Source organism: Phoca vitulina, unplaced genomic scaffold, assembly GCF_004348235.1.
Source record: "Phoca vitulina isolate PV1807 unplaced genomic scaffold, GSC_HSeal_1.0 scaffold13, whole genome shotgun sequence".
In the NCBI taxonomy this organism is placed as follows: domain Eukaryota; kingdom Metazoa; phylum Chordata; class Mammalia; order Carnivora; family Phocidae; genus Phoca; species Phoca vitulina.
This window is the reverse complement of record NW_022589716.1, coordinates 9,785,822-9,807,603: the sequence shown is the minus strand read 5'-3', so window position 1 is coordinate 9,807,603 and position 21,782 is coordinate 9,785,822. Positions and strand designations below refer to the sequence as shown.

The window sequence follows — 21,782 nt, the reverse complement described above, 5'->3', positions numbered from 1 at the left end:
GCGCTCCTCTGTGACATGCGGTGGTCACAGACTCTGTTCGTGGTCAGGGTTAAAGGAGATGAGTCTGTGGGAAGTGTTTGGCTTATGCCTGGCTCTAGGGAGCTGCTCAGTAAATGTTCGCGGTGGTGGCTGATCAGTGCCATCAGCAAGGCAGACGTGGGCCCCGGCCTCTGGAGCGTAGGTACACCCGGCAGTGGCTAATACAGGATCGGAGTGCCACAGTTTCCCTAAGAGCAGAATGCCCTGGCAAGAGGTGGCAGCCAGCACCGTGCACATGAGAGTAGCCCTGGCAGGGGAAGCAGCCTGCCTGCAGGACTGGAGGGGGCCACGGGCACATCCAAGCAACGAGCAAAGCCCAGCATGGCTGGCGTGGGGCATGGAGGTGGTGGTGGTGGGGGCAGGCAAGGCAGGATTTAAAGGTCGTCAGGCCCCTTCCCCACCTCAGCTGTGGGTGCAGACCGCCTTCTCCTGTGCCAGCTCGTGGGTAGACCAAGGGGGTGGGCGGAAGGCAAAGGACCCCTGAGTCTCTGACAGAAATGGAGCTTCAGTGGCGTGCCATCCTTTCCCTCTGGATCTGGGGCCAAGTGAGAAAAGCTGTGTGTCATGTCCCGTGGTCCACGGCGTGTCGTGGCATCCCGGCTGGTACTGCACACCTTGGGCCCAGGGAAGGAAGGACCTTTGAAGGGAAAGGTCAGGCATCAGTGACTGGGGATGGTGGGGACAAAAGGTACATCAGACAGACGTTTCTGGAAGCCTGTTAACCCTTGAGAAGAAGGCCTGTGCTAAGGGAGGTATGAGCAACGTGCACATCCCCCACCTCGAACGCGTCAGAAACTGCCGAGCCTGCCTCATGTTCTTCACAGCCTTGCCAAGTGAGAGATCAAGGGAGGTGGAATCAATTAGAACTTTATAGGATAAAATTGGAAATTAAGTCTGAGAAGATGGTTAAAAATAGCTTCATTGGATCACTTCATTGGAGTATAGCACTAGAAGCATTTCCCGTCACTGTGTTTCAGGGTTTTGTTATGTGTTAGCAGTTCAGAGGGTGATAGTAATTTTGTAAGAAACTGGCATCGCCGAGAATAATGAAGGCTCTCTTGTGGCCTGGGCCTCTGGCCCCGGGTCCGGATGGCTGTGTGGCACCCTTGTCCTACCTCACACCGTCCAGCCCCTTTGCAGATCCAAACAGCACTCCACCCCCGACCAGATGCCAGGCCCGTCAGCCAGTCACCTGCTCTGCCAAACAGTGTGCATTCCTCAATGTTCCTGACGGACTTGACACATCCTGAGGAGGAATCTTGGTTTCCACAGATGAAGCCCCCACTCAAAGCCTCAGCCTAGTTTCAAAGCGGTAGGAGGTGCATTTGTGCTAACTGGCATGCTGTCCTTGAGCTTGGTTGCTGGTTGTTTTCCAGACGTACCTCCTCTCTTGGATTTGGGGCTCTAGCTGAGGTGACCGAGCGACAGCCAGAGCTGTCTCCTGTGGGATTGAGCATTCCTTTCTCTTGGGACCAGCTTCCTGTCTCTAGAGGCTCCCCTGAGGCCTAGAGCCAGGTGACCCTGCTGTGCATAGCTCCCCATGTAGGTCGCTCAGCTGGGCTCTGAGCCTCCTTGGTCTGTGGGTGTTGGCCTCACACGCTACCCCCTCAGCGAGCACTCCTCACCATCTTGGTGTACCTCTGTGCTCTGGAGGGGCAGGGCTATCTCAGCTACCCCAACAGGGACTCCTACTTCAGAGTTGTCTGAATCATGTTGTTCTCTGTCTCACCCCCCTCACTGCCCCTTCCCTCCCCCACCAGGAAGTCTACTTCAAAGAGGCTTCTGAGAGGGAAGTTGCCTTTCAGTCCTCCATCCCGCAGAACATCCTCCAAGGAAGAACTGTGGGGGCTGCAGTGGCTGGGGATGTTTACTGAGTGAGTCACAGAGCCTTCAGCCCCTGGGTGACATGAGCAGGACACCCCGTTGTGGAAGCTCACAGTCCTCAGAGCCTGCCTTCCTGCTCAGCAGGCTGGTGTGGCCCAGTGACTGCGTCCTCCTCTCTGGATGTTCGTGGCCCGTTTGCGCCAGTCTGAAGGGCTGGGACCAGTTTCAATCCTCTTCAGTGGCCCGGAGGTCAGGTGGCTGAGCGCGCCCATGGAGAGTGGTGACTCAGCTTGCTTGGGTGTACGTCCCAGTGACCTTGGGCAAGGTGCCTAACCTCTGTGCCTCAGTTTCCAAATGTGGAACACAGGGCTGATAAGAGTAGCCACTTCACGGGCCTGCTGTGAGGATTGGATGTGTTAGCTCCTCTGAGGCTCTCTGAGCAGTGCTCAGCAGCACCATGTACTGCCCTTGTCATTAGTCAGGGCCTGGCAGGGGTGGCGGGGGGATCACAGCTGTACCAGAAACAGCCCCCCCCCCCTCCGGTCCCCACTATCTCCTTGCCCAGAAGAGCCATGCCTCAGCCCTCGCAGCGGAGGTGGCAAGTTCCCTTCCTTGCTTGAGCCCTCTGCGTCTGGGGCCAGCAAGCGGGCAAAAGGCTCGTCGTCCCCCGGGAAGTAAACTCTCCTTGGGCCATGTGCAGCATCTGAAATCCAGCCCTTTGACTCCCCAGTTGGGGTTATACTGTTTTATTTTTTTAGGAATGCCTTTTCCATAAAATGCATACATTGTTCTTCAAAAGTGTACCCGTTCAGGGCGATAACTTTGGAATGCGTTGCAAAGTTCATAGGCCTTTGTCCATCTCCCAAGTGGGTGTGCTCTTTGGCCTGGCCTGGCAGGTCTCCCTACAGTGTTGTTTTAGATGGGAAGTCCACAGAGGGTGGGGATCATGTCCTCCTTGTCATCTTCCTTCTCCCTCTGTTTATCTGAGCCCTGCAACTTTCCAAGGGCTCTCCTTCATGGCCTTCATGTCATCTTCCCGCCTGGTGCCCAGCAGCTAGCATCATGCCAGGCACGGATAGGGTGTGAGTAACCGGCCCCAGGGGCCACTCAGCCTGGGACTTCTCCAGGATGCCGGGTGATCCTGAGCTCAACCCACTGTAGGCCAGGGCTCCCAGCTTCCCCTGCTAGAGAGTTTTGGGGTAGTCGGGGATGGCTTCATCGAGGAGTCCATCTGCAAGCCAAACTTGATCTTCCTGAGAGTTAAGGCCAGACTTTCTTGCTCTGTGATCACAGAGCCTGGTGGCCCTGAGGTCCCGGGCCAGAGAGTACACCCCCTTGCCCTGGCCCTTCTTTGTGTATGAGACACCCTTCCTTACCCCAGTGAGGGTGCTATTTGGGGCTTCACTGATTCCTCCACTGCGCTTCTTGGACCCCAGTCCCAGCTGGATGCCATGTTCCAGACAGCTGGGGTCTGTCTGGCCTTACACAGCCCCGCCAACTGTGGGGAGCAGAGTGAGCCACCTGCCCATCAGCTTGGATACACCTGTCCTCCTGGATTTGAGGACCGACCCCATCATTCATCCCCTGGGTGACTTTGGGCAGGTGACATTGTTCCCCAGAGCCTTATAAAGTGGGGACCGTCGAGCCAGCTCATGTCTCTGAGCACTGTTGGGAAGCCCTTGGTTAACTGGATTTGTTAGACCAGCACCGGCTGTTCCGTGGAGCACGGCACGAAGTCCGTGCGCTCCTGGGAAAGTGTGCGAAAGTACCAGGCTGGCCAGGTAACACAGGAGTGTCGGGACTGGACATTCCACAGGCCTCTGCAGCTGGTGGACTTGAGTCCTAGGAATGCCCTTGAGCTGCCAGTGAGACTCTAGTGGTCTGACTAGAGGGAGAGAAAGAAGAGATCTTTCCCCAGGTCCAGGGAGGGGAGCCCAGGAGGTGATGGGGGACTGGGGTACACGGGGGCTGTTGAAAATCAGGGATTGGGTCATGGGGCCCATTAGATGGGAGCCTTGAACCTGGACCCAGGCATTGGGCCAAGATTGAAGGTCTTCAAAGATGTATACTTATTGTGATAGCTGTTCTTTGAATCCAGTTATCCTAATGGTTGTTGGGGAAAATGTATTTCCTAACAATGGAGTTTAGGTTTTTCCTTTCTTTTCTTTCTTTCTTTCTTTCTTTCTTTCTAAGATTTTGTTTATTTGAGAGAGAGAGTGAGAGAACACAAGCAGGAGGAGGGGTAGAAGGAGAAGCAGGTTCCCCCGTGAGCAAGCAGCTCAATGCGGGGCTCGATCCCAGGACCCTGAGATCATGACCTGAGCCGAAGGCAGATGTTTAACTGACTGAGCCGCCCAGGTGCCCCGAGTTTAGGTTTTTCTTTGGAAACTTTCTGCTCCTCAAAACCTGGCATGGGAATTCTCAGGAACTGCTAGGGTTGAGTGGGTACTCCCTCTTCCTCTCATGACCCTGTACACACACACACACACACACACACACACACACACAGAGAGAGAGAACACACACCTGTCCTATGGCTACCATGGGTCACTGACCTGCTGTTTTCTTCCTGAGAAAGTTAGCTCAACCTTAGAGGACTGTGAGGTCCAGAAAAAAAGCCCCAGCTGCTCTGGCCCAGCTTTGTCTCCTTCTGTCTGTGTAGATCTGAATAAGCCTTGGGTTCCTCCTCTGTAGAGGGGAGCCTTTAGGCACTGCCCATCCGCCTATCCCATGGGGTAGGCAGCAGAGGTCGGCACCTCACGTGGGGCCGGGACTTCCCTTAGGGCCTTCTTTCCATGAGTCGCCTTCCCATCTCCCCTCCCTTTGAGGAAGGACTCCAGGGTGGGCCCTGTGGCTGCCAGGCCTGCCTGCTTGGGGTTGGGCATTCAATGTGCATCCAGACAGAGGCTCGGACCTTTCCTCTCATGTTCTTGTGGGGGTGTGTCAGGTGATCTAGGGGTCCCTTTCACAGATGCTGGAAAACTCACCAGTGAGGAGGGAGAGGCTGCTTTCCACAGCTGGCCTTGCTGCATGAGCTCACCTCCTGCGTTGGCCCCCTTTGCTTCCTTTGCGACTCCTGAGTGACAGAGGTTTGGGTGGTGTCTGGGAGTTGCAGAGTCCCTGGATCTTCCTCAAGGGCAAGGGGTGGGGCGCTGAGGCATGGACAGTACCCAGGAGCTGAGGAGGCTACGGCGAGGGGCCTGGGCCCAACAAACGGCTTGGCGGTTTTGCCTCAGAAGCCCACAGCAGAGTTATTTTCGACTCTAGTTTCACATCTTGCTGCTTTTTAAAAATACCAAACCATGAAATTCCTGCTCCAACTATGTTTTTTTATGGCACCCGTGCTTCAGGCTGGCCACAGCAATGCTGTGATGTCACGTTCAGGTTCCTGTGACTCACCAGGGGCCGCTGGGCTCCAGGACTAGAACATGCGTGCAGTGGGAAGCAGGCGGGGGCAGGCCCACCCAGCCCCGCCGGTTTGGGCCTCTTGACATTTGAGTTTGTGAAATATCCAGGTTGTAACTCTGCTGATCTAACTCAACAAGGCTAAGGATTTTTGTCTGTGTGCTTTGGAGGGTTAGATAGAATGGCCTGTTTGTTTTGAGACATCCCGACCCTCCCCACCATGGTCCTGGCAGTTCCCTCTTTGATGGGCTGCTTGGGTGAGGCGCCTAGTTCCATGCCAGTAGGGAAGGTGGGAACGCAGGGCCTGCCTGACCACTCTCTGGGGCTCTCGGGATACCTCTTTCCTGGGCAGATGAACTGTTGTTTGTACAAACAGACTCTCGATTTTTAAGCAGTTGTGCCATTTTAGCTGGGGGCCAGCCCTCCCAGGTGCGCCCGGGCCGAACTCGTCGGGAAGGGAACAGCTCGTCGGCTGGGCAGAGTGAAAGTCTCCTGCCCAGCCGCCCCCACCCCCTGCCAGGACCCCTGTTTCTAGGGTGCATGCAGCCCTCAGAGACGGGCAGTGACCTGGGGTGGTGATTGCCGGGTCCCACAAACACGGGCCCTCTCTCCACATCAGCACCTCTGGCCACCTGGCCTACCTAGACCAGAGGGGGTCTAGCTGTCGTCCTCTGTACAGACCTTCAAGAGCTGCCCTTGGGCAAAGTCAGCTTCAGGACAGCCTGCGCTGCCGCCACTTGGGGTTTGGAGACAAGAGATTTGTTTTTCTCTGTCAAGAGGCTGCTTCCTGGGGACAGGACACTCCGTGGTCTGTGTCAGCGGCGTACTTGGGGTCTGACTCTAGCCGGCTGCGGAGGGGCTGGGCCCTGGTCCTTCCCCAGCCCCGTTGCTCTTTTTGGCAGTGTATCCACGGGCTCCTCTGGCCTTGCAGAAAGCAAAGGCTGGTGCTGCTAGCGGCACTCAAAGGCAGGACAGGCTCGTGTTCATGAGTGCGTGGGGGGCTGCACAGCAGCTCCGTCTTCTCTGCTGTCTGCCCTCATGGCCAAAGTACCCCTCCCCTCTCCAAAGAAGCTGCAGACCGAAAGCCCCCGCCCACCAGATGGGCTTGGGATGGCTGCGGTTACCTCGGGGGGGGGGGGGGGGGCCCAGAATGTTCACGGTCCTAGGAGAGTTCTCCTGTGAGGCCCTGAGCCGGCTCAGCTGGGGGGAGGGGGAGCGGGGGCTGGAGTGGGATAACAGGGCCCGTGCAGGGGCATCTCGTTCAGACTGACTCTGGGATTACTCTAGAGGAGGGAAGAAGGGGACTGCGGGTGGTTTGCTCGCGCTCCACTGGGGACACAGGGGCCCTCCAGGGAAGGATGCTAAGCACTGGCCACATGAAGGGGCCTATGAGTGTTCTGGTTGTGACAGGCAGTCCCAAATCGGCCTACATGGCTCTGTGATGAACCAAGTCACAGCTGACCCTGTGTCCATTTGGCACTCTCCCAAATGAAGCGCTGCTAGAACAGAGGCAGGGAGAGCTACAGCTGGGCTGGCCACTTCCGTCCCCCTGCCCCGTGGAGGGCCCTCTCCGGGCCTGGACTGCCGGTACAGACCCTCTTCCTTGGTGGATGAAAAAAGGCAGAAAGATGCTTTCAACTCAGAGAGGCATGGCTTCTCGGGGAGCGGGTCCATGCCCCCCCCCCTTCTGATTTGGGCCCAGCTGGTGGCTCCAGAAAACCATCCAAGATGAGAGGCTAGGTTTCCTACCATGGGCCAGTGGGTCCTGGACAGGACAGGGGAATCCTGTGAGCCCTTCTTCCCTGAGCTGGGCCTGTTGGGCTAGGGCTACAGCCTGCTTGCCAGACGGTCCTGAGGCCTCCAACAAGCTACCTGACCGTCTGTCTGACTTGGGATGATGGTGTTTTATCGGGTTGTGGTAAATTAACTACCACATTGGATTACAGATTGTTGGAAAAGTCAACTTCCGAAGAATTGGAATGCAGAAGGTGGTCCGAGCCAAGGTTCACGCCCCATGCTTAGCCCTGTTTGGACTCACCCTGGAGTCAGAGTACAGCAGAGCCTGTGGCCGAGCAGTGATTGGCATCCTGCACCTTAGGGCCTGTCCCGGTTAGACCCTTGCCTCCCTGGTGGCCTGCCCAGGGCTGACAAAGAGATGAGCTTGAACTCAGGCCAGTGTGGGTGGGATATGCAACTCAGATCTTCTGTCCTGGTGTGGGTAGCACCCCATGGGTCCCAGGAGCATTCAGTTTTATGGATGGTGATGAGTGGACCCACTTTTTATACCTTCTCTTGTGGGGGTAAGTAGTAAGATGGAAAAGTCTGTGTTCATTTAAAAGGAGCTGCTTTTAAGCCACAAGGAAGGTAAATTAGCCAAGATTCCTTAATCCCATGGCTAATCCACCAATAGAAAATAGTGTTTCATGTGCTTCCCGAAGAGAGCTAATCCTCAGTAGAGGTGGGGGCTGGGGGGCTGCAAAAACGTCAGAGAAATCCTATATCCCTGAGATAATATGAAACAGAAACACGGACCTGTGGGCTCGAAGGACAAAGGCTCATTTTGTATTGTTAGCCAGCAAACTGGGGGGTGAAAGGGGTTGGTTAAAAAGACAGTTGCTGAGCCCAGAGAGATTGAGAGGAATTTCTTCAGAAACACATTTTGTTGTGCATCGACTGTGTGTGATCCTGGGCAAGTTAGTCTGTCAGATGTCAGCGTGAGAGGGAATCGCCCATTTCTTCCCCTCTGAAGTTCAGGGCTCGAAGCTGTTAGCCCTCACCAAATGAGGCCTGAGGTGGGAGGGGGAGGAAGTGGGTTGCTTCCTGGACTCCCACCCCACTCTGTGCACCCCCACATCCTGCTGAGGCCAAGGCCAGCTGACAGGGGCCCCTCTGGCCTACCTACCCTCCAATCCCTCCCCCACTGTCCCCTCAAGCCTGCCAGGTTCAAGGCCCAAGCTGTGGGAGGAGGGTTCCTCACTAGCCAGGTGGGCTCCAGGGGACCTGGGCTGGCTGGTGGAGGACCTGAATAATCTGCATCTTGGTGGCACTCGGGGCCTGGCATTTGTCCATCCCACGCCCAGGGTGGCACGTACCATGTGCCAGGAGCTGTGCCTAGAAACAGGAAGACAGCAGTGAGCAAGAACAGACAAAACCCCCTGTCTTCGTGAAGCTGGCATTCAGACCGATGGAGGTCAACGGCTGTTGAGGGCCGGCATTTGCACCTTTGACTCCAAGGCCACAGACCACGGGGCACTGGACAGAGGCTGGGGCAGAGAGGCAGAGTCTTGGCTGGTGGGAAGGGCGGGGCTGCATTCCCAGGAAGCCGTGCTGGCCCTTCCGGCCCCCGTTCACCCCTGACATATGGCAACTGGCTGGCCAGGGCATCATCTGCAAGACGGCCCTGCGTGTGCACACACGCACGTGCACACACACACACACAGACGTACACCAGCAGACAAAGCTGGGGCTAGCAGGAGACGAGGTAGAGCTGTGCGGGCACTGAGCCTGGCAGCCCCGCTTTGTTTTGATAACTCACAAGACCCCACAGCAAAGAGATTCCCCTTTTCTTGCATCTGTTTTAGATCTTTAAAATCTGAGTGAAGTCAAAACCATGCTACAGGGGAGATTAATTCCACATTTTTCCATCTTTGCTATGAAACCAAAGGAAAGTTAGACATTCTGTGCGGCACAGTTGAGACAGGGGCGTTGAGCCAATGGCCAACGCCAGGACGTTTCCCGCAGCCTGGCACCAACCAGGGTCCCCAGTGGTGTGGTTGGGCAGCTGTGCCGTCTCCCTAAGCCCCAGGGCGCCTGGGACACTACCACCGGGAATCTGGCTTCTGGGGTGGGGGGAGGGGGCTGGGATGCCCTAGCCCCTGTGGGAGACTGCCTGGAGGAGCCCAAAGCAACCACAAGCCTGGAAGTGATTAAAAGGAACTTTCCGTCACAAGAGAACTTTAAGGAGCAGCCAGACCCCCACGTGCCCTGATGGCTCAGTCCCTACCAGGCCTGACCACAGGCTGCCTTCTTCGGGGCCCCATCAAGCCCCATCTGTGCCCGAGGCCCCCTGCAGCCCAGAGCTCAGCCGTGGCCCCTGTCGGGTGGGGAGCCATGTTGCCCACAGTATAGCCCCATGTCCAGAGCAGGGGCCACATAAATATTAGCTGTTAATATGGTATGACAATGGAGCCTGGAGAGATGCGTCGTACAGACGGGGAATCTGAAGCCTTGAGTCAGGTAACTTGCCCAAGGCCGCTCAGCAAGTTAGTAGTCAAGTTCAGATTTGAACGCAGGAAGGACAGCTCCGGAGCCTGTGCTCTTACCACACAGGACAAACGTGGGGACCGGGGGTTACCATGGCAGCATTTTCCAAGGGTCCGCCCCCATGCTATGGCCAGGACATCCTGGGAGAGAAGGAGGACAGGCACCAAGTGTGGGGCTGGGACCAGGAGGACTTCAGGGGAAAGAGGGTTGGAGTGGGGCTTTAGGTAGGTGGCTTTGGTTAGAGAGAGCGGTAGTAACAGGCAATGAGGGCCTTGAGTCCGGCCTTTATCCCTGAGCTCCTGCACAGGAAAGGGACATGGCAGAAGCAGTGTGGAGGTGAAGGACCCAGGAGTCCCGGGAAGCTGAGGCGGAAGGTGGGGCCTAGGGCACCCGCCGCACGTTGAGGGCCCTGGGGCAGGGGTAGCCTGCCTGGATCCCGTGAGAACACTCCTCGAGCAGAGCCCTGACGTGAGGGCATTGCCCTGCCTGACTCAGCAGCCAGAAGGGTCGTGGACAGCATGGTCCAGTCACGGGATTGGTTTCCTGCGCCCCGTCAGCCCTTCCTGCGGCCCCCACCCGCTCTAGCACCCTCCTGTGCTCACCACTCCCACTGCCCTCTCCCGGCCTTTGCCCAGTGCTGCCTCTGCCCTACGTACTTCACTTCCCTCCCTCTGACTGTCTCCCCACTCCGTGGCCCTGGCACACACCTGCTCGTGTGGCACCCCCCACCCCAACCGCTTCACCCTCTTGCCTCGCTGCCCGTCTTGCCCCCTTCAGACACCGATGGCTCGGTCTCCTGGCTTCCTGCCACACTGCCATCCCAGAGCTGCTTTAGTTCCCCTCACCACCGCGCCCCGAGCCCGGCAGAGTGCTTGAGGGGGGCGTGTGGCCGGAGGTGAGCTCTGTCATCCAGCCACCCTGTCCACCTCTGGGCCACCTGTCTTCCACGTTCTGGGGAGGCCCGGGAGGGGATGGCGACCATAAAAACCGCCTAAGAGGGGCCCCATGCACCACCCAGGGCTCTACTGAGAGCAGGAGGTAGACCTGGAGAAGTGCCCTGGCTGGGGAGGGGGCTGCAGGAGAGAAGGCTGGCACGGGGGAGTGCTGTGGGGAAGCCTAGAGCGCGGCCTCCGCGTGGGGGAGCCTTCTGTAGGGAACTGGCCGAATATCTGAGAGAGGCACATAGAACAGCTGGCTCGTCTCCCTCCGTCTTCCTCCCTTCTTCCGACACGTTACTCACTGTTAGTCGTGGCCGAGCAGCTTCGCCGGAAGCCAGCCCAGACAGGACCGGTGCTAAGGCCACGCCAGTGCCTCGAAGCCCCCACGAGCCAGAAGGTCTTGTTGGCGGCATGCGGCGGACCTGACAGATGTGGGGGTGTCGGGAGGGCCCCCGTTGGTGTGCTGTGGCCGCTCGGGGCTTTGTGGACGTTAGGCTCCAGTTTTCCTGCTGCATTTGCCTGTGGGCTGTGCAGGAGGGAGGCTTTCAGCAGAGGTCGCGCTAGCAGCCGCGCTCTGGGTGGAGGAGCCGCTGCTGGGAGGCCCCTGGCTCAGGGGGTCTGCCCTGGGTCTGTGTTCTGAAGTGCCAGTTCACTCCCTTCCATTTCACGTCCAGCTGAGGCACCACTTGGCCACGGTCAGTTCCCGGGCTGAGCCTCTTCCCCCAGACTCACTCTGGAACCTGCTCTGAAAACTGGCCACTGAAACTTGCTCAGACCTGTGAGTGTGATAAGGCAGTGCCAGGGAGTGGAGGCCTCCCTGTTCCTGGCCCTTTTTGGCTGAGGGCCCTGGGGCCCCTCCACCTCCCTCGTGGCCACCACACTCTCTTCCCTGTTCAGCCACTCCAGACCAACCACACTGACCTCCTCGATAGTTCCAGGTGTGCCATTTTCTTCTGTGCCTCAGGGCCTTTGTACCTGCTGTAGCTGGTGTTTGAAACGCATTTCCTCCAGCCCGTCTGGTGTTGTCTCCTCACAAAGGCCTCCCAAGTCCTGGTCAGAGTTGGAGCTCTCCTTCCCAGGTCTGTCAGCCCCAGAGTAGGTGAGCCGTGTCAGGGGCCTGGACTTCACTTGGAGCTCACTCTCTGTGAACACATCCTGCTCCTTTTCTTGCCTTCTCCCCAAACACAAGCGTAAAGGGGATGAAAAAGAGACCTGAAAAGGAGGTAGAAACGAGGACTAGGGGAAAGAGCTGAGGAAAAAAATGCAGGACAAGCCCGCCTCAAAAGGAAACAGTCTGGGGAGAAACAAGAGGCCAGCAGGGCTGAAAGAAGGGGAGGTCATGCCGTGAGGAAGTGGGAGGCCGGGAAGTAGGCAGAAGGGACAGAGGAGAAGCCCTGCAAGCCCAGGGAAAGCGCAATGGCGGAACTGGCAGGGAGAGTGGTCCCGAGAGGACTGAGCACTGCTCCGTGAGGCGAGCGGGGCCTCTCAGGGTGGGGGATTCCTTCCCTCAGGGAGCACTGGACTTCGCCTCCTCCACACGATGCCCGTGCAGAGCCCGCGGGAGCATCCCGGCTCCCCAGCCCTGGCTCCCAGCCCTCTGCGGCAGAGCGCGGTCAGGCGGAGGCCCTGCAAACGCACTTTGGCCTCTGGCGGCACTACCGATGCCTGAGTCCCTGGCACACACCAGGAGTGGGGGCTGTCCCCTTGGCCACCTCGGAAGTCGGTGGAGATACACACCCCAAGCTCCGCCCCACGCAGGGCACCCAGACTGGCCCATCTGAGCCCTTGCTGGGGTGGGGACAGGGTGGGAGCTGGCCTCTGCTGTTCCAGCTGCCAGGCCCCGCAGCCTTGGGCAGGCATCAGAGACCTTGATGCCCGTCGGGAAAAGGCTAGACTAAGGCGGCGAGGTACGGAGCCACGGCGTCTGTGGAAATGTCCTTCGTGTTGTGTTGTCTCCCGCTTGGAGCTGGGGGCCCTGGGTGCCAGACATGTGGCTGAGGACTGGCATTTTGGTGCCGCTTCTTTGAGCATCACTCAAGTTGTTAGGGGACTAAAAATACAAGCCTGTCACTTTAAAATCGGTTATTTTTATACCCCACTCAGAAGGCCCTTCAGGGTGTTACATGAACCGTCTTACACATCTTGAACTGTGAGTGAGAGAAGCCGCTCGCCTGTTAATGTTGACTTGACGGGGGACAGATCAGTGTCTGCTGTCCCCTAAGCAGGAAAATGAGGATTCGAATGAGATGCCCTTGTTCAGCCTCTCCCGGGAGGATTTTCCTCTGGAGACGCTTCCCTGCCCCCAGCCGGAGCTGGCCTCCCTCATGCTCTTGGCTTTGATCCCCAACACCTCCAGCACCCTCCTCCCTGTTGGGCCCACTGTGTTGGGCTGTCCCTTCCTTGTCACCCACTGAGGGGCCAGGCTGCTTTCCAGGGGGTTTCAGCGGTGTCCCTGGCATCATCGTGCCCCGGATTCTGTCTGGGGCCCAGGGGCTTGTGGGTCCACTGCTCTCCCCCCTGGTGTCCCCCACTCTACCCCCAGCAGTAAAGATGATGTCAGCAATGCAAAATAGCCCTGCTGCTGGTTCAGGCCCCCTGCCGGCCCTCAGAGGGGCCTCACACTTAACCTGTTCTGTCTGGAGCCCATTCTCCACCTTTCTTGCGGGCCGTCCTGTCCTGTGATCTGTCCTGTGTTCAGGGCCTCAGGGAATGTCCCTTCTCCCATCTGCCATCTGACTTACCACCAGGTGGTGGCAGTTCATACCTCGTGGGTATGTCTGGTTAGGCCTAACCACAGCCATGCAGGCCCTCCCCAGAGCATCCCTGTGTGGCAGCCAGAGGGGTCTGCTCCCCACTCGGCCTAGGACTCCCAACACCATCCTGTGCTCTGAGGCTAAAGGCAAGGCCACCTGACATGGCTGCCCAGGCCCTGGCCCCATCTCCTGCTTCCCTGAGGCCCTTCCTCATTCCTGCACACGGACCTCCTTTGCTCCATCGCTACTGTTTGTTCCTTTCCCTGCCACCTCCAGGCTCCGTGCTCACTGATCCTTTGGCCCCAGCGCCCTTCTTGCTCGCTTGCCTGGTGAACTCCTCCTTAGCCTTTGCTCACCCCTCCCTTCCTAGGGCCACTTCCCCAGCCCAGACCCCTCGGTTCTTCCCAGCATGCCCTGCTGCTCTGTCCTGCTGCTTATTAGTACTTGCCTCTGCACCGTGGTGTGCACCCTGCGGGCCCAGCCGAGGCTGTGTATGTCCTTGTCACCCTCGGTGACACAGGCCAGCCCAGGGGCTGCGCGCTGAGGAGGAGTGCATGAAGAGAGTCTGGGGCAAGGGTTTGCAAACTTCCTAAACAGTAAATATCAGGCTTTGTGGGCCAGAGGGTCTCTATCACAACTCTGCAACCTGCCGGCCTCGTCAGAAAGCAGCCGGAGACGGTGCACAAGCAGATGGGCATGACAATGAAACCTTATTTACAAAAATGGGCAGCAAGCCGAGTGTGCCAGGCCTCAGTCTAGAGAAACAACAGAATACCTTCAACAGCAAGCAGGAATGTTTCTAAGGGCACTATTTCCCGTGACCAGGGCTGTGGCTTCCTGGGAATTGCTGGTGACAGCAGCAGAAGGTGGTTCAGAAACAAGCCCCCAGGTGAGCCTCTGACAGGTGTGACTTTGAGGGTGAAACTTCTGGGTCTCCTGTGACCTTGCCCCATGAGGCTCCCCTGTGGCTGGCAGGTGAAGGCTGTGACCTTGGACGTGGGCGGTGTTGGACAGGGGTGATGGTGTCCAGGTGTGGGGTCTGAATTCTGCTTCCTGTCACTGTGGTTCTGGGGGAGAATAGTCGAGCCCCATGTTGTGAGGGGGCGGGGCACCAGCAGGGAATCGGGTGAGTTCCATAGCGTGTTTGGGAACTGATCACTTGTGCTGAGTGACACGGCACCCCGGTGAAAGAAAGCGTCTAAAATTCAAGTGTTCGGGTACTTTCTCATCACGTATCTACTAAAAAGTTCTTGTTGGTATGTCCCTTTTATCCATAGAACATTGCCTTTTTGTAGCCAAAATTGTGACTTTCGTGATAATTCAGTCAGGTGAGAGACTGCTTTATGGGGTTTGGGGGCATCTGAGGCCTGGGAACCACCTCTGAGGGTGGCCCAATGGTGTTCAGTCAGGGTGGCCTAAGTGTTCAGTCAGGTGAGAGACTGCTTTATGGGGCTTGGGGGCATCTGAGGCCTGGGAACCACCTCTGAGGGTGGCCCAATGGTGTGAGGGGGCTGCTGGGTGATCCTGGGGGGCGGTCCCTTCCCACTGCTTCTGCTCATTTAATCTGGAGCCACCTGGCCAGGTGACCTGGACAGGACAGAAGGTGGCTGCTGGTGGGTAAGAATAGAGATCCACAGGTTCCTCCTCAGGCTGCCTGAGTTTGGGCATTGGGTGGGGGACACACAGGCCTGGGGTTACATGGCCAGTAGCCCTCAGGCATGGCTGGAGCAGGTGGGGAGGAATAAGGCCAGGCCTCACCCTATACGTGCATGATGGGGACAGAGCCAAGGTGCAGCTCCCAGTGCCTTAGCGCGAACTCTGAAGCCGGGCCACCGCAGTTCACGGCCCTGGCCGGTCATTTATAAGCTGTGGGACTTTAGGCAAGTTGCTTAATAGCACTGTGCCTTGGTTTCCTCATGTGAAAAATGGGGATGACGAAGGCTCCCGCTCTGAAGGATTGTTGAAGAGTGCTTGGCGTATCATGAGCACTCCATGAACGTCAGCTGCCAGGAGCAGCCCCCTGGAGCAGAGTGTGTCAAAAATCATCAGGATGACCGCCCCCCCTCTCCCGCCCAGAGCCGGTCCTGGCTCTTCCCACCAGTCTCCCTTTGAGTCTGAGCTCCACACCCCAATTACAGAGGGGACTCTAGAGTAAGCTGCCCGGATGGCACAAGGCCCAGGGAGAGGGAATGAGTTGCCTGGTTTCTCCAAGGTCCACAGACAGAAGGGACCTTTCTGGAGGAGTTTGGACCCCAGCATGCAGGAGGCCTAGGAGATGGGTCACCTTGCCCAGACAGGTCTGCCCAGCAGCCAGAACCCTGGCCTTCTCAGCCCTTTCTCCACTTTTCCTTTGCCCTGCTGGAAAGGCAGAGGCCACAGGCACCCAGGTCAGGCAGGGCTGCTTCCCTCATTGGCATCCGCCACCAGACCCAGCCTGCACCTCCTTGGGGACTTAGAAGCTGTGGGGCTTATAAGGGGGAGAGGCTGGGACCAGACCTCTGACCCACCGTTCCTCTGCACAGAGAAAGGTGAGGGGCCGTGTGGGCCCAGGGCTGCTTGCAGGGCCAGCTCTCATTTGCCCTGAGTGCAAGGAGGGTGAGAAGGTGGGCGGGGGGTGGGGGGGTGTTCGGTGTCTGGAAGACCGTGGAGCTGTTTGCTTCAGTAGTGCTCCTCCCCAGCCTCTGGTCTCTGGGCACCGTGTGGCAGGACCCGGAGCACAAGGCAGGGGGAGCAGCCTGCTGGGCGGGGCCCTGGGCAGCCGGAGGAACGGACTACGGCCTCTGCCTTCTGGGCGCTGAGGCAGCGCGTATTTACTGAGGCTTGTTGTGTGCCTGACACTTGGCGCGGGGCTGTTGCCCTGAACCAGCAGGTGAAGGTCACACTGTGAACAGGGTCATGCGGTACGGCTCGGAACCCGTCCTTGCTGGGGATGCCCTCGCCCGCCCACGTGCTATCCCAGATGCTTTCCCCTTCCCCCCATAGGCCCCAGCAGCCGGGAGGCAGGGTGGCACCATGGTGGCCTGGGCTTAGTCCCTGCAGGTGGCCCGCCTGCCCTCTAACTGTCTGCACCGCCAGCCCTGAGTGTGTTTGACCTCTGCTCCTCAAGTGCCCCAAAGGCAGCCATTCCGTCGCAGGGGAGACCTTTTCCCTGGTGTAGGGAAGGCACATCAGCAAAATTAGGCATTGGGGTTTCTAGGTTTCACCTTACCTTGAGAGACCCCATTTTCCACAAAAACGACGCCTCATGCTTTATTAGAGTAGGATTATTAAGGAAAACTTGCGGAGCAGAGAACGCCGGACAACGTTCTAATGTACAGATACCCAAAAATTGTCCTCCTCTCCCTGGCCCATCCGTCCGGCTCAGACGGGGGTCGGGTGGGATCAAATGTGAGCACGAAGAGCCTGGTGGACTTCATCCCTGGATGGTGGCTGCCACTCAGCATCTTGGCAGAGTGTGCTGGGGGTGTGGGGGAGAGGGGAAGTAGAGACCAAACGCAGAGATGATGACTCTTCCAGAGTCTTTTGCAGCTGGAAAAGGGGAGAAGCCGGAGAACGGCAGGGAGAAGGAGGAGCTGCAGATTTGAGGAGCAGTGGACTTTAAGCTTTTTTGTCTACAACATGCCACGAAGCACCCCCTCAAAGCTCCCAGAGGAAGGGCCCACAACCGGGCTGGCACCGTCCTTCCGGGGGGCTGCGTATGAAAGAGGTGTGTGCATTTATGTTTAAAGAAATGTAATATGGACAAATGGCCATATTTCTACCGAGCCGAAGTATGGGCCCCCCGTGGAACTAAGTGGAGGCCTCGTGAAATGTGTGGCACCCCTGGTATTGACATTGGCCCAGCACCCACTGCCTCCACATTTGAGACTTCGGTCCTGTGAAAAGTTAAAAGGGGCAGGGGGGAGGGGGGCCAAGAGGAAAAGCCGGCCGGCTCCCCCACTGTGGCCTGGAGTCCGGGGCCCTCGGAAAAAGTCTGGATGAGGAATGATTTTGGAGCTTGGCTCAGTGAGCCTTTCGCAGCCGCCAGTGGAAACTTCCAGGAATGCTGCTCTGGGCCAGCCAGGGGCTGTTTCCGCCGCCACTTTTACGAGGTACAGACCCCCCCCCCGCCCCACGGCTCCTGGCCAGCACAGGGGGAGTGTGACTATCTCCTTCAGCCCAGCCCTGCGTCTCAGGGTGCAGTGCACCTTTTCAGGCTCAGGACTGTACCCCAGGGTTCAGAGCCCCTGCAGCCCAGGCCGGCTCACTTCGAAAGGGCCATCCGCCAGGAGGAGTAGCCGACATCCGTGCGGGATGCTTTGAGAATTTACAGCAGCCTGAGAGGGGAAACTCCCTCCCAGAATGTTTCAGTGTTTTATTAAATGTATGAAAGGAAAGTTTCCTTTTCACTGGACCAAGGCCCAGAGCCTCCTTGGAGCCTCAGGGAAGGTGGCAAAACCTCTTGGGAAAGCCTACAGACAAATGGGTAAAATTAATAGAAAGTACTGTTTCTTAATCTGCCCCCTTCCTGCTGGCTGTAGGCTGCCCCGCACGGGGACCTAGCCTGCCTCACTGGCGACGGGCTCACCCCGTGCGGGCTGCGGGCCTGGCACACGCAGGCACTCACCCCGCCCCCGAGGAGGAGGTGAGGCAGAGCTCAGCTGTCATGGCCAGCATGGGTCGGGCTGGGCGAGGGCTGGGGTTGGCCGTGGGACTGGTGGGCAGGCCCTGGGCGGGGAGTCCTTGAGGGCAGTGGGCCAGCTGCTCTGTGGGGAGCACACGGGCTCCCAGACAGCACCGGCCCTCTGCCAGCACTCTGTCCAGTGCCAGAGAAGGTGGGCAGGTTTTGTGCAGCCTTGCCCAGCAGCCATGTCTGCGAGACTGGCCCTGGCCCGTGAGGCACATGCAGCCCTGGCAGCTGGGGGCATCTGGTAGGTCGGACAGCTAGGTCCCCAGGCCAGCCATGCTGCGTGTGCGGGAGAGACCAGGGAGCCCAAGGGCTCAGCCTCTGGAAGCCAGCATGGTGACAGGCGTTGCCAACATGGGTCAAGCTAAGAAGTGCTGGCCACCATCCTGAGTCCCCTCCTAGTCTCCAGGACTCCCTTGAGCTTGGCCTTGTCCTTCCATAACAGGCGAAAAGGGACTCCGAGACAGAGTTAGAGCCTATCTCCCAGAGGGCATATTCCTGCAATGGTCCTCACTGGACAGGCAGAGGCCCTCCTAGGCTCAGGGGTGCTCAGTCACTCACCTCCCGGCTGAGGGGATCCCCGGGGCAGCCCTGTAGCCCCTTCATCCTCTGAAGCCTGACCACCATTTGTTTTGCAGACGGTCTCCATCCTGGAGCAGCGGCTGACGCTGACAGAAGACAAGCTGAAGCAGTGCCTGGAGAACCAGCAGCTAATCATGCAGAGAACAACACCGTGATCAGGGGAGCAAGAATCAAGAGCTCGCTCGATTTTGGGGGGTGGCAGGCCGGAGATTTGTACTATGGGACTTGGGTCAATAAATCAAGGGGATTCAGCTCTATGGGACTCAGATCCGTCCCCGAGCCCCTGAGGTTATGCCCTTCTGTCCCCACCCGCTCTCTGCCCCCGGAGGCTCGCCACCTGCCCGTGGAAGGCCCCCATGGGCAGGGCCCGCACACGCAGAGTGGACTACGTTTGGTTTAACGTGAAGGAGTCACTTGAAAATGTTTGCTACCTCGGAGTCCTAATGGGCCCGAAGGTCACAGCTCCCCCCGGCTGCTTCACGGGGGTTTGACCTCCTCTCTGCCTGATGCCTGGCTCTTCCCACCCACGACAGCTTAGCAGTGGGCTGCCCATTGGATGGTGAGCCAGGAGTTTTCTCTTAATCTGACAAAAGGCCCAATGTGGGCCCATCCGAGTCAGGTTTGTCCAGGAGCAAGCACTCGGGGGGGTAGGGGGGGTTCTGCAGTGTGGCCTTCATTCCTGCTCCACATGTGTTCACTGGGGCCCGGTGGCTTCCGCCTCTGTATGCATGAGGGTGAAGGAATCTGAAATTAAAATGGACTTTATTGAACTTGTCATAAAAGTGGATTGTTCTGAGTGAGATTTCATCAGTCGTCATCCGCCCCCCCCCCCCCCCCCCCCCCCCCGCCCCGCCCCGGGCCCATAACAGGAGAATGAAAGGAGTGGCTCTGGGGGGCCCTGCCAGGTCACCCTGGGCATTCGGGACACTCTCATCTGCATCTGGGAACTGGGGGGGCCAGGACAGCCGACGCCCCTGCACAGCACCCACCCCCCTCTGGCCGGCCCCAGCTGGCGTCGTCGATTGCGTCCCGGAGGACTCGGGCACCTGCATTTCCACTTACTCCTGAGGGTCCCCACGGGCTCCCCCCCGTGCACCCGCGCGGGGAGAGCCAGGCCGGTGTTCACGTGTCTGGGTGCCGTCCGTGCCTTCAGCATTTGGCTTCTTGGGGCCCAGCCAGCCAGGGAGGTATTTATCCTTCAGACCTGCCCTGCCCTGGGGGGCCGGGGGCGCCGTGTTAGATCTTCTCGGGAGCTTGTCAGTACCACGCAGCTAATGAGCTTCCCAGCCTCTGCGGCTTCCAGGTGGGAGCAGAGCCTGAAGGCCTAGGAGCTGGGGCTCACACGGAGGCAGCCTCTGCGGAGCCCCGATGAACGGCGGGAATGGGGAAGCGGTCTCCTCCAGCTGGTGGGGGAAAAGCCGCTCGCAGTCCAGGGTCAGGCTTCAGACTCTGCCTTCGGCCAGGTGTGTAGCCTCGGCTTGGTGACATAACCTCTCTGAGTCTCAGGTTCTTGTTTTAGGCGGGGCTGGTAGGCATCTCTCCAGGTTGTTAGGAGGTAGGCACACTCCCCACGAGCTGAGTGGGGAAGAGGCTGCTGGCTCAGGCTCTTCCGGGGGTTCCCCCCGGGGACCTGCCGAGGCCTCCCACGTGACCCCGCGTGTGCAGAAGAGCTGGGCAGGCCTGCAGGTAACCCCGCGTGTGCAGAAGAGCTGGGCAGGCCTGCACGTGACCCCGCGTGTGCAGAAGAGCTGGGCAGGCCATAGAGCTGGGCAGGCCTGAATTGGCAGGTAAGGCGGTCAGATGCCTCGGGAGGTCAGGGGCTCCCCCTCTGGAAAGGCTTTTAGGGAGTCTGGGCAACCCTAAGTGAGCCTGCTCGGGATGCAGCCTGTGGGGCCGACCTTGTCATCCCCTCCCATGCTGGCTGACCTGTGGTAGCTTCCAGACCTGACGCCGGAGGTCCCCGTGTTGGGGTTCTGGTGGTCATCTGCAGAGACACAGATGGTGCCCCTAACGGGACGGCGGGACGGGAACCATGTCTCCAGGCATCGTATGGCAACTTGCTCTCGGGCCAGACCGGGGTTACCATCTCCCCGCCTTCAGTGGACACGAGGATTGAGTTGTGAATTTCTCTGTGAAGAAAATGGGGATTGAGAGCCTGCTAGGGATTCGGGAAATGGCCTGGGGTGTAGTCTCTGTCCCTGGAAGCCCCGCGCTGGTTAGTCAGCCCCCTCACCACACACGGATCTGGGTGCTCTGAGACAGCCCACCCTGGGCTCTCCCACCTCCTGAGGGGTTTCCTGCACACTCACGCACCTGCCTTGATGGAGCCCCCAGCCAGACCCGGAGCTGGGGGGAAGATGGTTCTTGAGAGCTGTGCTTGTCTTTGAAACACCATGGAAACCCACCTCCTCTAAGCCTGAGGGTCAGCGTGTGACACGCAGAGGGCAGAGCTAGGAAGGGGCCAGGTTCTTCCCCAAAGTTCCTTTTCTTGCTCATGTGGGGCCTGACTTGGGACCTTACTGCACTGAGTGAGGATCTAGGGGCCCAGATTGTTCCTGAGAGAAAGGGGACAGGGGACCCTAAGGTGCTCTGACCCCCCACCCTGTGAAGGTGCTCCAGGACCCTGCCCTGGGCAACGCTGGGCTGGTCGGCTGTGGGGGCCCTCACAAGCGAGAGGAGTGTGGGGCCTGGGTGGGCTTGAGGTGGCGTGACAAGGTTGCGGGCCACGTGACAGGGCCTTTCGGGTGGTGTCTCCCTGTCAGCCCTTGCCGGCATCTCCCCTGTAGTAGGGGCTTCTACCAGTCCTCCCACTGGTGCTGCCAAGCTCAAAAGCAGCCTTCTGGAAATGCAAATGCCTCGCTCAGCCACCGTCTTTCCTGATTGTGGATTTTGATAACTGAGCTCCGAAAAAAGCCCAATTGCAAGCATCTCTCTCTCTCTCTCTTTTTTTTTTTTTGCTAGGAAGGTCAGGTGAGGTTAGGGGGTTTTGTTAGGAGGTATATCTCAGAGGCAATTCCCACCGCCCCCTCCTCTTGTGGCCCAGTTTTCCTAACGTGAACTTAAGGAACAGGTGTCGGTGATTGGTGATTTTTTTTTTTAAGACTTTATTTATTTTGAGAGAGAGAGCGAGAGCCTGAGTTGGGGGAGAGGCAGACGGAAAGGGAGAGGCAGACTTCCTGCTGAGCAGGGAGCCCGATGAGGGGCTCGATCCCAGGACCCTGGGATCATGACCTGACCTGAAGGCAGACCCTTAACTGACTGAGCCACCCAGGTGCCCCTGATTGGTGATTTAAATTGCGACTCCCCCACCTA

At 58.4% G+C, this 21,782-nt stretch overlaps 1 protein-coding gene across 1 annotated transcript in view; it reads left to right on the top strand.

The window, feature by feature from the left end:
• Positions 1-19,235, top strand: part of POC1A (POC1 centriolar protein A) — a 69,274-nt gene extending 50,039 nt beyond the window's left edge. Inside the window, exon 11 of the mRNA XM_032411400.1 lies at positions 18,527-19,235. Coding sequence (XP_032267291.1) covers positions 18,527-18,625 — 99 coding nt within the window. The 3' untranslated portion in view covers positions 18,626-19,235. The remainder of the gene's footprint in view (positions 1-18,526) is intronic.
• Positions 19,236-21,782: the final 2,547 nt, after the last annotated feature.